This window comes from Astatotilapia calliptera, chromosome 23, assembly GCF_964374335.1.
Source record: "Astatotilapia calliptera chromosome 23, fAstCal68.1, whole genome shotgun sequence".
In the NCBI taxonomy this organism is placed as follows: Eukaryota; Metazoa; Chordata; class Actinopteri; order Cichliformes; family Cichlidae; genus Astatotilapia; species Astatotilapia calliptera.
The window spans coordinates 40,455,167-40,469,939 of NC_137443.1; the positions used below are offsets into that span (position 1 = coordinate 40,455,167).

Here is a 14,773-nt window from a genome sequence, read left to right on the forward strand (position 1 = left end):
GGAAAGACATGGTCTGGTTGTTTTAACAGCGTGTGAGCGTAAATAGACTAAAATTACCTTTAACTAATAGGTGAATTCCTTTTCTTGTACTTGAAGGTGGTGCATGAACCCATTTGAAGCCTCAGCATTTTTTTATTTTGTATTTTTTGGAGCCAGACGTGACCATATGTGGATGAGAAGGTGGTGTGCTAATGTTAGCAGCTGGAACTAGAATACTTCCATGCTTGATTGGAAAGGAGCATCAGTGGGCCACATGGGTGCAGTTCAGTCACACACATGCTAATTAGTGCTAAGTTAACAGACTGATAAAAATAAGTTTCACTTGTCAAAGCTGATGTACATGTCCTTGATGCACCGTGCAAAAGTTGACGCTTTGCACGGTGCTTGGAGCTTCCTATTTTGGGCGCTTGCACTGAACAGCAGAAGCACATTTGCTGAATAAAGAACGATTCTGCACAAACTTGTCTTGACGTCAGCAGGCAATAAAGGGCTGCATTCACTTGTGTAACACAAATCAATATTATTATTGTTTCATTAAAACGCTTAATGCTGCCTGAAAGGGTACGTGTGTGTGTTCATTTGCAGATTTTTGCGCACTTTGCTTCCGCGCAGAGTGGGAACCATGCCTGAGAGGGATTGTGTGTCCGTGTGTGTGTTGTGATGGCAGCGCAGACTGTAGACAGAGGGACAGTAGTGTGTTGTTTTGCTGAGATGATGATGCCACCATCTATTCAGTAGATTGGGGCTCGCTGCCAGTGACCGAGTAAAGCCTAAAGCTATTGTTCTGGATTTCTAACGCAGTGGACTGGACTCAGAGGACATCGCTTTCGTCTTCTTGGCCTTTTTAAGTTGAAGACTTAATCTTAATCTTTCGCCAAGAAAAAGCTTGTAAAATGTACATTTGGTGATTTAAGGTGGTTTCAAGCGATTGGTTTGGAGAGTAGGTAAAAAATAAATCCAGAAATTGATATATTATGTTTTCACCACCAGTGAAACTATTTTTTCTTTACACTTCTAAATATAAATAACTTGTACACAAATCCAGTCGTAATAACCTTTTACAGCCAAATGAAACAGTTGCAAACCTGAAACATGATATATCGGACCACCTGTGTCTGTAGGGTCTCCTTGGCAGGGCGTGGAGGTCCTGGAAAACACACTTGGATAGGCATGTTGTTCAGCATTGGCAAATGTAAATAATAAGTAATAATTCACCTGGACTCTATTCAGTGAAACCTAGGTACTCCAGCTGACTGAACACTTACAGCTGTAGCTTCAGACATCAAATAAGAACATGTTTTTTGACCTGCTAATCTTTCTTGAGCCCCTGTAGTTGAAGCTGTGGGTGTGGGGATGGGCACCAAATTCACATGCATTCCAGATCACTGTTGGCCCTGTGACCCAGTTGTTTGGCACGGTGTGTGCATGCCAGCCCTTATCGTGTGTGTGTGTGTGTGTGTGTGTGTGTGTGTGTGTGTGTGTGTGTGGTAGAAGCACCACAGCAGTGACAGATGGGGCGTTGGTAAACCCGGACTATAATGCCAGATAATAAAGCTTGGATTCCCTCACATGCACACACACACATACACAGCTGCAGAATGGTTGTGTTGCTTCTCAGCATGTAACTCACACAAATGTGCACACAACTGGCCATCTCTCTGAGCTGGTATTTAACACCAATGCAACAACTTTTAGCCCTGCATGCCACGCCCTCACCGGATTCCCCTACCTAGTGCCTTCGAGTCTACATTCCAAGTCGGTCCTTTTCCATTTGGTGCATACCATAGCAGCAGATGCAGAGCTTAAGGTCTCAGTGACGCGCCTGAGTGCTGGTGGACATGTGTCTCAGTGAAATTCATCCTGTCTGCTTCAGGTTTTCCATCAGTTTGATCCTTTTACAATCTAAATGATTAATTTTGTGTTAAGAATCTAAATCAAGTATCACTGGTCCATGGTTGAGTTCTTTCTCTTGTTGCGACCATAAACACGTAATCTAAAATGTACTAAAAGTTATAAACTGCATACTAGAAGAAGGTTAAAATGGGGTTAACAACATCTATAGATTGCAGCATCAACAACCAATCATTTACCAGTTTATCTGTAATGATGAGGGCAGCACAGAATTGGCGCAGGCTGAGATTTGTGCCCTAACAAAACACAGGCACAACATTAGGGGGAACAAAAGGTTTAAATGTTGCATTTTAAGCGGGACTTATAGCCATCAGTGGACCGTAATAATACTTCTCCATTTGCTTATGTCTTGTTGTGTCTATCTAAGGTTCTCTCTGTGTGTTGTGCACCTCTGTGTCCAACCACATCCTGGCTGTTTTTGTTTGCACGGTCCTCAGCGAGGGTCATGTCTATGCACTTGTGTGTATTGTCACGTGTGTTTGACTGCACTCCAGTCAGCTATCTGGCTTCCTGCGGCTTTGAGCTTTGACCAGCCATCGATGCTGGCAGCCGTCAACAAGCAGAGAACAGCTGGCTGCCGTCTTTGAACCGACAATGTGTGTTTAGTGATGAAAACCTGTAGGAGCATGACTGCAGAACAAAGGAACAGGATGTGTGTGTCCATCTGGGTGATGGTAATACAATGTATTGGCGACAACAGTCTGGCTTTTATAGGACTTAATTGGGCTGCTGCCTTTCATTCTCCTCAGAGTTGGGGTGACATGTTAATCCTGAGAATCATTTCTCATATGACAGACAAATAAACGTTTATCTTAATATGACATTGCGAACTTCCCCACACAGTAAATACAGTAAGCATAAAAGGAAGCTAAAGTTCAAACTCATGTGACAGTCTTCTTACTCGCATGTACTCTCTTCCTTTTTTAAAATATACTCCAATATATTTAGACTTTGCTGCCAACTGTGTCTGCTTTTTTTGCTTTTGATTTGCACATCTGCAATAACCGCAATAACTCTGTAGCAACAGCAACATTAATTCTTATAACAACAACAGTTTTACGGTTTTCATTGTGAGGTAAATGCTCTACAATAATACAGAGAACTCCAACAATCATCACCTACGGGCATGCATGTAGTGACTGGGCGAAGAAACCAAAACCCCTTTTGGTTGGGGCTCAATAACCTCAGTTTTATCTGAATTTAGGAGCAGGAGTTCAGGGGTCATGTAGGTCTTTGCCTTTAAGGCAGTCCTGCAGTTTAATTAATCGTTGCGTGTCATCTGGCTTCGTTGAAAGATAAAATTGGGTGTCATCTGCATAGCACTGAAAATGCATGATGCCTTGTAATAATATTGCCTAAGCGAAGCATGTATAATGCAGATAGAACTGGTCCCAGGACAGAAACCTGTGGAACTGACAGAGCTGCCATCAAGGAGAACAAAACTATATGAACAAATGTAAAAGAAAGTTAATAGCTGTGATTTGAAAACATAAGCTGCGGCATGTGCAGCAGGTCAGTGCTGAAGCCGCAACTTTGCAGAATGTTTGACGTTTGAATAATATTCACGTCAGTGTTCTCCTCCCAACACTGGGCTGTTTACAACCTTTCAGATCACGAGACTCCACATCATCTGTAGTGTGATGGTGATGAGAACATGCTCAACATCGCATAATGTTGGATGCTGTGTGTTTTATGGTTTTAAACTGTGGCGCTCCTCCTGACCCTCTGCCACAGAGAGATCACATCCACGGTATCGGCTAGCACCAGGCCAACACATTAAATATGTAGGCATGTGTAAAGAAACCCTGTCCTCCATATCATCTTATTGAGACGAGAGCACCTCTACAGTTTTTGTTTTTTCCCCCAACTGCTTCCTTTTCCCTCTTTTCACCCCTTTAAATCCAGGTCTTTTCCTCCCTCATATATACAACCAAGAATACAGCTGGAGACATTTAGGAGTGTGAAATGATCCGATTTAGTAGACCGCAGCTGCAGCTGCATATTAATCCTGAAATGATGCGTTCATGCAGCACATATGTCTTCATCCGAGTTGTACTTAACATTAACTTAAAAGTTATTTTAACTGCTGAATAGAGCCCTTTAGAAATACAATACACTTGATAAAAGTTAATAATGGTGTAATATTTTCCTAATGCATAAGATTGCTGGGATACATATTATTTGTCCTTCAGATAAGCCCCTGAGAAAAGGATGAATGAATTTGGGAAGGGGTGTCAGAGGCCTGGGGGGAAGGGTATAAGGAGGGGGTGGGGCATTCTTTCGAGGCCCCCCATAATCACTATTTGTGTTTGGCTGCCTTGTCCCACTTCCAGTGTGTGTGTGTTGTTTGGTGGGTAAAAGGGTTTCGCTCGCAGCCTCGCCACTATAGTTTGATTTCATTCATTCCACTGAGGACAAAGCGAGCCGTTTGAGAGTTTCAGCAGCAGTGAAAAGCTGCCCGACGCCTGAATGTCTGATATATCTGCACCATTCACCCATATAGTTCACAAACCATGAGCACTGTGCAGGTTATTTCAGCTAAATGAAATTGTTCTCTACAAATGTTCTTACATTTTCATAAAAATATGATGTTCAATTGGGGGAGGAAAGAAATGTCTTACAAAGTAGATTTTTGCATGCAGCAGGAAACTATTTCAAGCATTTAAAAATGCATCTTCTTAGTTGGACGATCACTTACTGATGCTTTCACAGCTACTTTACTGACTTGTATTTAACACTAACAGCTGCAAGTACTCATCCTAAGGCATGGCTAATGTAGGAAATGACCGACTAAAGGAGCTTTAACTCCATCTGGTTGAAATGGCAAATCCATCCATGAACTGGACACACTGTGACATGAAGTATTGCAAATCGCATGATCGCATCGCTTGAGATTTAGTCTGAGAGTTGGTTTTATTTTGAAATAAAACCAACTCTCTTGCTGTAGGGTCAAAGATGCGGACACTTGCACGCTTAAAGTATATTCAGAGTCAGAGAGCGCTGCACATGTCTTGCTGTTAGTCAGAGCTTGGGCCTTAGCCAGAGCTTACTGCCTGACACATTGAACTGACAGCTGGCCCAGTGATCCCACAACACTCAAACACACACTCTGACATATGACAACACACTTGCTCACACACAGTCTGCCTCCTATACTGTATATCATATACAAATAAAACATTTCCTTTTGGATCCCCACCTCATTATCTCCTTTGTCCTTCCAGAAAACAAATTGTTCTTCATTCAGCACTCATTGCTTTGCTCAAAGGCACCATGAACTCAGATTTTAAAGCACGCCCCCTTCCTCTTTGTCTCTGCTGTAGTAGAAGCTAATTACATACAGTTTCTGGGGTTTTTTTGTGTTAAATTACAGAGTGGTTGATTTTTGCTGGAAGCTCTGTGGTCGGTTTGAGTCTAATAAGTGGACCTGGATTAGTGCCAAGTCAACCATCTCTCTTTTTCCACTCTTAGACCGTTTACTTTTATCTTCCTCTGTCCTTTTTTTAAGCCATTTCTTCTTCTGTCTTGACCCAGTCACTGCTCCGATTCTCCTCTTGTTTGGTTGTTTTTTCTGCAATAATCACTGCTTTTTTTTTTTTTGGATAATCTCCTAAAATCTGTAAAGCTTTACCTCTGACTTTACCAAAGTGTGAGTGAGTTATTGCTGTACACCCCCAGGACACCATGTTCCTTCCTGACCAGAGCTACTTACAGTATACTTTGTTTTACTTCTTTAATAATTTTTAAAGCAAGTTCCAAGAGCATCTCAAACATCCTGTGAACAGCTGCTCATACTGTAACATATGTTGACTTCACAAAAAACATGAGACGTACAATCTGTAGTATGAGTCACTGTCTAGCCAATCGTACGCTGACACAATGTATGTAGCATTACTGAAGCTTTAAGCTCTTAATCCCAGGGGGTTGCTGCATCATATGGAGCTGCTGCATAGACCGACGGTGCCACAGATTAAAGAAGGAAATGACCAACAAACATCAGCATGCGCACAGTTTTTACAGGTAGTCTGAGGATATTTGTGACGAAGAATGCCAATTATGTGATCACCTGCAGTGCTTTAGTCTGGTATGAGTGGATTGCTTTGTTCTCCAGTGTGGTCATTCTGTCTTATTTTCCCACAGACTAAAGGTTTCATGCTGTTACAGACTGTTTTTAGTTGTTTGGCTCAAGTGACTCACAAGTCCTGGTTTATGACCGCCTGATAACATCGCTGATGGCCTCAGCTGCACTTTGTGTTTACCGTAAAATGACGCATTCACACTTTGGTAATTAACAATAGACTCGCTGAACATATCGTTGTGCGTTAACATCTTTAATAACTACAGGATTAGATTTAGAGATTTAAAGAGGGAGCAAGTAAGGCACATCTCAGAGAAATAAAGTCTAAGAAGAGAGAGTGTTAGTTTGTATAACTCTGCGTCCAGTTCACATGGCTGACACATGTCTGATTGGCTGACAGTGTTACAGTTAGATTAGCTAGCCCTTAATAGCTTTTTGGACTGTCTATTGACAGTTCTAATGTGATACCATCAGGGAGGGCAGCTTTTACCATCAGGGAGGGCAGCAGGCCAGTGTTTGTAGACAAGTCTGTCACTTCCATTTACACTATGACCACAGCAGAAAATAAAAAGAGAGTGTGTTGTTGTCTATGGTTAGCTTGTGATTGTGAATTGGAGACATCCACACTGTTAACCTCACGGTGGCCTATTTCCATCTTTTATATGCAGTTTGTTATCAGAGAGAAAAGTGGAGCTTTTAAACCTCATCCATCAGGACACTTTCACCACAAAGCTTATCCTAGATGAGATTAAAACAGTGACTCTTCTAAAGATCCTATAATCAGTCTGGTGTTGCAATTTTTGGGTCGATGGTCCCTTTATAAAAATGTGAACAGTTTGTTTGGGTGGCACTTGGATGGTAATTAATGCATCTCACTGCCAGTCCACACCATACTGCTAGTAAACCTTGCCACACTTTGCTCACACCAGCCGCGGTGCCAGCATTTGTCTGCACACACTCAGAGACACACACACGTAGCGATGCTCCATCATACACACTTAGATGACATTATAAATTCTCAGTTTTCATTCACAGATGCACACATGATCGGACACAGTTAACAATCCAATCCCTGTTTTTGGCATACATGGCTCACACATGGCAGCCAAATCAGAGGGGGGAGAGTGCTTTTTCTCTATCTCTCTGTCTCTACATGTCTCAAAGGGCTAAATGAGATTACTGTAATCCAGCCTGACCACAGGACAGAGGAAATCCAAATGGTGTTTACTTCATCTCCAGTCTACATTACTTTTACCCTTTTTTACTCTTTCTCCTTTTTGGATTTTCTCATTTTACTCCCTCCTTTTTTCATGTGCCCTGCCCTCTTTATTTCGCCCTACTTCCCATGCTCCTCCCCTTTTACACCTTCCACATATTTATATATAAACACACTTTAAAAAAAAAAAAAGTTCAGCTGTTGGTTATATTGGCAAAAGAGTTGACAGTGGATTTTGGTTTGGAGACTTTGTTTTCTAACATACTGTTTTCTGTTTCTTTGTTTAGATGACATCGTGCAAAAGGATGATACTCCTATGTATGCAGCACAAATCGGCTCTGAACTCCAGAAACAGTTTGCCATCCTGCCAGGTTGGTTTGATATTATACACATGCACAAAGTGGCAGTTAATTATTTCAAGACATGCATAACTTTCTCCTCCTTTTGATATGTAAAGAACATGCGAGTAAACCCGGCTCTTTGAATCAGCTTATCCATGTCAGTGACTTAGTGGTGAAACTCATGATGAACGAGTGACCCCAGAGAGATCTCGGTGTCTTTCCAAATGTGCAGCATGGATTAGATTAAACTGGACAATTGAGTTGCTAACAAACACATTCATGTGTGTGAACAGGGGAATTTATGTTGGGGCAGAGCTAATGGGGGTTATAAACATAGCGCAATTGGCCTAACTCTTTAGAATCTAATTATATCTTTGTGTCTGTGTAGCTCAGTGAAACGCAGTCCTCTCTCTACTTGCGCTCTTCTATGTAACAAAACTGTTGGTGCAATTAAAAAAATATATAAATGTCTCTGGCAGCAAAAACACTTCCAGGACGTGAAGGCGGATATGTCCAGCAGAGTCCAAAAATAGTTCCGCTCATACTTACATGACAGCCAAAGCGACACTTTGTGAAAGGCTTTTAACCTTTTGATAATTTATTTGCTTCTGTTTGTGTAGTTACCAATATTTTAACTCATAAAATAAAAAAATAAAAGTTTAAATAATTTTGATTTCATTGAAGCGTAATACCTTAAGGGTTTTGCTTTGCGCTGCAGATATATTTGGACCTTTCTGTGTCTGCAAAGCTATAAACTATATGTGGGACCAATTTACTATCCTTCACACTCTGGGAAAATGTTGATGCAGCACTAACAAAATTATTGTGACCGTGTGCAATGAACTATATTATTGTCTTTGAAATTGGGACAACAATTGGGCTTCGAAGATGGGAACAAGGTCTGTGTCTACTTGCAGTCAGTTTCCATGTTGAAAGGAACTTTGTTCCATCAAGACGATGCTATCTGATGGAGTCAGGTAGAATGGGGTCTGTGGCAATATGGCATTAACTATGATTGATTTGCAGAAATTGCAAGTCTGTGGCTACAGAAATTCGGAAATTCTTCCACAAATAGTGACATAGTTCCTGCAAAATAGTTGTTTAACTATAAAATGACTCAGGCGCTCTGCAACCTTGCTCTTATACCAGAATACAACCAGCTGAGTTGAGTCCTCTGTTGCAAAGACACGTGACACTAGCAGTATGTTGACTTTTTTTTGTTTATAAATTAGATGACAGTTATGTGCAAACCTTGATCTGTCTGTCTGAGAGTGATTGCAGTGTTTCTAAATCAGACTGCAATTGCTTGGCGACAAGTTGCCTTGTGTAATCAAGCTCAACTTTGTAAACAGTTGTGTGCAACTCAAAGTAAAGAAATTCAATGCAATTTTGTCTTGTTATTTTTTTTCCCTGATTGCAAAAAGGTTGTCGTCATATTTTTACTCTAGTATGGAGGTGGTTTTCAGGTGTTTACTTAAAACAAAAACAAAAACAAACAAAGCAGGCATGGCAGGAAAGAACTGCTAAGAGAAGGAAAAAAAAAGGAGAGAGAGAGAGAGAGAGAGAGAGAGAGAGAGAGAGAGAGAGAGAGAGAGAGAGAGAGAGAGAGAGAGAGAGAGAGAGAGAGAGAGAGAGAGAGAGAGAGAGAGAGAGAGAGAGAGAGAGAGAGAGAGAGAGAGAGAGAGAGAGAGAGAGAGAGAGAGAGAGAGAGAGAGAGAGAGAGAGAGAAAAAAAAATCCCAACATGACCAAAAAAACTCATTTGAGACAACATGATGGAGTAGTGTACAAATCCACATGAAAATGCAGTGAAACTCTAGGGGCAGATTCAACCAGAATAAAGAAAAAGAGTTCTGATCCCAGCTGGTCCTGGACCCCTCTGTGGGACCCCAATGTGGGAAAAACTTGTCAGTTACTGATGATAGGTTGGCCCAGATAGAAGCCATGCAGGCAATCATAACCAACCACTCACACAAAATGCACACAAAGCAACATGAAACAAACATGTCAGCACAGAAACCTACTCTTAGAGCTCTGTATTGGGTTACCATGACGATACTGCCTGACCAGTGACGGCATGTGAATAATTCATCGCCCCAATGTTCTGCTTTGAAACTTGACCTGCCAACCAAAGAGAAGTGTGTGTGTGTGTGTGTGTGTGTGTGTGTGTGTGTGTGTGTGTGTGTGTGTGTGTGTGTGTGTGTGTGTGTGTGTGTGTGTGTGTGTGGTCCTGCTTATTTTTATAAATGTGATTTTTGCTCCGTCTCTCCTCAGCCAGAGGCGTGGTAAACAATCACATTAAGGCTCCTCTTAATGCCTTTCTTTCATTCTGAATTAGATCCAAAATGAATTTGCATGACTTTCCAATTATGGAAACAGGACTGTATGTAATTTATGATTTTTACCCTGCTGCACTTTATCAAGCAAGAAGTGGGTTTATTTGTGTCTGAGTGTATTTATATAAAGGAGGAAAAGTAGGGCACAAATGAACCATTACAACATAACTTTCAAGTTTTCAATCCAGCTGTCATCAAATCAATTAAAAGCATTGACAACACCAGGTGGACACCGTGCCTGACATTTCTGTGATTCCTGTCTGTCTCCAGGGGGGCGAGGGATGAATGGAAGCCCCGTCATCGTCTTCCCAGAATTCCCAACTTTCAGCGAGCTAGAAGAGGAGGAGCTCCAAAATGTCCTCAGCTACCTCACGAGTGTCCCCAGGTGAGTGTCTCTCACCCCTCCTCTCACACATGTGCTGTGCTAACAGAGCTTGAGGTGTAATACCAGGCGGAGCCAACAGATGCCAGCACAACACCAAAGGCCTGACTCGAGGAGAAGTGACACAAAAGACACAAAGGTTTAGAGAAGAATGGAAGACTAAAGAATAAGTCACTGATAACTGGCAAATCAAAAATTGAAACTGTACTCTTTGATGTGGATATACGAACAGAATTTTTGTTACAATGTTAAAACATTGCTCATATGAACTCATATAGTAGAACTTAGGCCTGATGAAAGGTTTTGTATTTATAGTTTTTGTATATTTCTGCAGTGGAGGTTTGTTTTCCTAACTAGAATATTTTTTTTATTTATCTGTTCTCATTACTCCTCTGTCCTCCTTCTTTATGCTCCCTCTGCCCCTCCATCCTCTCACCTCCCCTCCCTTCCTTTCACCTTTCCTTTAGTGCTGAGCGCAGCACTCTCATCAAGCACAGACATGCTCTCACACACATAATTAAAGGAGAAAGGAAGATGCAGCTGTATATCTATCTGTGTGTGTGTGTGTGTGCGCGCATATGTTTGTGTGTGTGTCATGGCGGCCATTCAGTGGATCATCACCTTTCATATAACAGACACACACTCATACCCCTCCCTCTCTGCCCACCAGCTATTTTGCACCCTGCTGCCAATCGGCTGAGCTCCCGGGTATCTGATTGGCTCTGAGCGGCAGAGCTCGGCTTTAATTGGCTGAGGGTGGGACGCGGGTGGTGGAGGAGCAGAGAGAGAGGCAAAAGGAGGAGGGAGATGCTCTGTGAGGATGTGAACGGTCACCTCGCTCCATCCGCGAGCTGCAAGAAGATGATTGTGGATGCACCGACTGGACATTGACATCAGCCGAATAGGAGAGAACTGAGGAAGACTGGACTATATTTGGATGATGACATTGGATTATTGAGGATTTTTGTTAGATTTCTTTTTCTTTGGGCTCTGGAATATCAAAGATTTTCTTCGCCCGGCTTTTTCATTTATGTGGATTGAATCTATTTAGCAGTAGCGATGGACTGAGGATTTGCCGCTTGCGGCGTTCACCGGGTAGTGTAACGCATTGCTTTTCTTAACATCTCTGTGTGTGATAATGAAAATTGGCTAATAATGACATCCAGATGGACCGACTCAGCAGTATTTGTATGGTTGGCCTCACAGTCGGGGTGTGTGTGTGTGTGTATGTGTGTGTGTGTGTGTATGTGTGTGTCAGGCTTAAATATTCATCCTTCCTGCTTGTGTGTTTAGGTGTCAGGATACACGTCAGCTTATCCAGCGGGGGACCTTTGCAGGAAAAAGCCATGTACACACACAAACTAGCTTAATGAGGCTGCTACATATGGCACTGCCTGTGGAATGAATGGCAAGATTTTTCACATGCACACATGCTAATGCAGAGCCAAGGTTGCCATGGTAATCACAAGGGTCGCTCTCTAATCGCCACTGAAGGCAAATGATGAAGAGGCAGTAGGTAGCAAGGTTTGAACAAGGGATACTTGACTTCCTTTGACCAGGGGCCACTTGTGGAAAATGACCTGAGGCTAGTGGGGAGTAAAAATAAAAATTTATACCCTTTTTTTTTCCAACTAAGTGAAGGACTGACAAAAGGCCCATTCAGCAGCTGCAACTGCATCTTAACTGTAAATTTGACATTTTAAAAAGGTTATATAGCACTAAACAAAGAAACTGCAACCTCTTCAGTTTTTTTTCCTTAGGATAATACAAAAGCTTTGATTAGCTATGTCTACAGTGACCTACAGTGGGCCTGATTTGTCTGCAAGTTTCCTAAACCTCCTAGATAATAGACATAACCTATGCCATAATCTGTCAGCCAACAGTGAAACTGCCTAACGTATTCTTAATGCAAGCTGATTTGGAATTATTTTTTATAAAATAACTCAATTATTGCTTTAGCTGGAGCTCAAGGGCCCTCTCAATAATGTACAAGCCACCGCTGTGGAGGGCAAATTCTAGTTAAGGCCCCTTTTTGGGGATATTCTGGTACCAAATTCAGTAGTTTGCCTTGTTATCGAGGCCTTGACTTAAACATACACACCCTCTTTTTCTTTCCTGCACACACAGGAAAAGCAAAGGTGTTTTTCTGTGGGGATTAACAGTGTGTGTATGTGTGTGTTTCTCTCCTGTAGTGTGGAAGCATCAGGAGTGGGTTTCATCCTGGTCATCGACAGACGGCTGGACCGATGGGCTGCTGTCAGGGCCACCCTGCTCCGCATCGCAGTAAGAACCTACTTGTTTGGTTATTTATTTCATTTTTGTGTGTGTGTTTCTCTGTGTGTGCGTGTCGGAGGAAGATGGGAGAAACTGTCCTAGGACTTTACCGAACCAATTTGTCTGCGTGCATCATTTGCTGACAAAATCCCTCTGATGACTCCAAATAGCTGTTTTGGAGTGTGTGCATTACTCTGCATGTGCTAATGCTTGTTTTAGTCCAGATCTGTGGGTGTAGTTGCTGGTGTCAGCTGTCCGTGTGTATAATTTTCAGCTTAGCAGCATTTAGAATAATAGATGTTTTGGAGTTTTTAGTATTTGTGAAATTGCGCATGCAGTAAGTGGTTGTTTTACCTCATTAACTTCATATGCACTGGGAGCTTGGACATTTTCCTTTTTCTGCATGTTGAAATGTGGCAGGATGAGGTTAAAAATAGCTTATTATGTTAGAGTGGGTGGTGGAATCTCTGAAAGTGCACTCATAGCCTTTGTGTACGCTGAGACTTACTCAAAAAGCAGAAATAGAAGGTCCACGCAGTGCTGGCCATGAGTCTCATTCTGTAATTGTTTTTTAACCATCAGTGTATGCTCCATTAGCCTACTAGCCTACTTACTTCTTGGTAACTTTCACAACTCTATAAGATGATAAACTGAAGAGAGAGTGTGACATTAAAGAGGAAGGCAAGAGAGGGGGGACTAGTAGTATAAGAGAGGGGTTGTATATCTTATTATTATAATAATACTTAATATGCATGTAAATTAGGCAGACTTGGTAATAATAATCAATAGTCATGAAACTGAAGTGTCCATACTTATTGTCATTTCTGACAATTAAAATTAAATGCCATTTATACCATTATATTATAAACTATTTGTATTAAATTCAAATGAAACTCAATTCAATTTTATTTTTTCAGCATCAAATTATAACAAGTCACCTCAAGGCGCTTTAAATAGTAAGGAAAAGGCCCTACAATAATACAGAGAAAAGCCCAACAATCAGAGGATCCACTTTGAGCAAGCGAGTGGCGACAGTGGGAAGGAAAAACTCCCTTTTAACGGGAAGGAATCTCCAGCAGAGCCAGGGAGCAGGGAGGGAGGCCGGCCAAAATAAGTAAATAAATCGCTCCTCGGTAAAATCTAGCATGTTGTGCCTGATTTTATCCTCCCATCTTTTTGTCCTATCTACTGAGCTGAGGTCTGTGAGGTGACACGCCACAGCACTAAAAATCTTAGATTTTAAGACATTTGAAGATGCCAAGGTGGGAATTTAAGTATGTGTCTTTTTGCAGATCGACTGGTAGCAGTCAGCAAGATGTTGGCCAATAGCGGTGTTCTCTATTTGGCTTTTCTTTGAGAGAGAGCTATTGCTTGGGCACTGACTTTAATTTTTCGTACTATACCGTGTTTCACTTTGGTTTTCCCTTACTTAAATTTTTTTGTAAGCTGTCATCTGTAATCAGTACTCTATCTGTGAATCGTAATAACGTCGGCCAAAACAAGGATAAAGCTTCGCCAACCCCTTCACATCTGTTGTCAGGATGCTCTTCCTGTATTGTACCTTTTACCATGTCCAATGTATGCAAATTTATGCTAATGTATGCTAATTGGGCACTGGTTATCATTAACGGTTTTTCCATGGTATCTCTTGAAAACTATCCCCACTGTGGAAATAAGTCATTATGAGGCTGCTGGCTTTGGTAACTGAACGCAAAGTCAAGTTAACCTACACACAGAAAATATCCAGTGCTAATAATGGTAATAATGAACCATTATTCCAGTCCATTGGCTCGTTCAGTGTCCTGAAACAGGATGTTGATGAGCTGTAGAATTCCATGAACCAACAATCAATCTGCTTTATCAGGTGTAAAGCTACTTCAAGGTGCAAGCAAAACCACAGAGATGTTTTTTGAAGGAAAAGTGTGAATGTAATCATTGAGTATGGACTAAGCGCTGAAATCATATTATCTAAAAATAATAGTTTAATGTTTTTATCAGTAACGTCTTACTGGCAAGATATTAACATTTTAAAAATATCCAGAAGACTGGCACCTGCTCTAGGAGAGCTGGGCAGAGCCGTTGAAGGCCTTAACCCATCAGCAGGACTGATATCTGCTCTTTTATGTGAGGAGGAACAGAATGAGCGCTGCCAGAGCTATAAAATTATCTCCAGCAGGACTCTGACCAAACAGTTAGAAACAGAATTCATGAGGGCGGCCTGAGGACCTGAGATCCT

The 14,773-nt window shown here is 41.6% G+C and overlaps 1 protein-coding gene across 2 annotated transcripts in view; it reads left to right on the forward strand.

Annotated features, from left to right (window-relative positions):
- mcf2la (mcf.2 cell line derived transforming sequence-like a) overlaps positions 1-14,773 on the forward strand; it is a 46,763-nt gene that overhangs the window by 14,578 nt on the left and 17,412 nt on the right. For both annotated transcript variants that reach the window (XM_026157927.2, XM_026157929.2), the window contains exons 2-4: positions 7,493-7,576; positions 10,152-10,266; positions 12,456-12,546. In XM_026157927.2, coding sequence (XP_026013712.2) covers positions 7,493-7,576; positions 10,152-10,266; positions 12,456-12,546 — 290 coding nt within the window. The remainder of the gene's footprint in view (positions 1-7,492; positions 7,577-10,151; positions 10,267-12,455; positions 12,547-14,773) is intronic.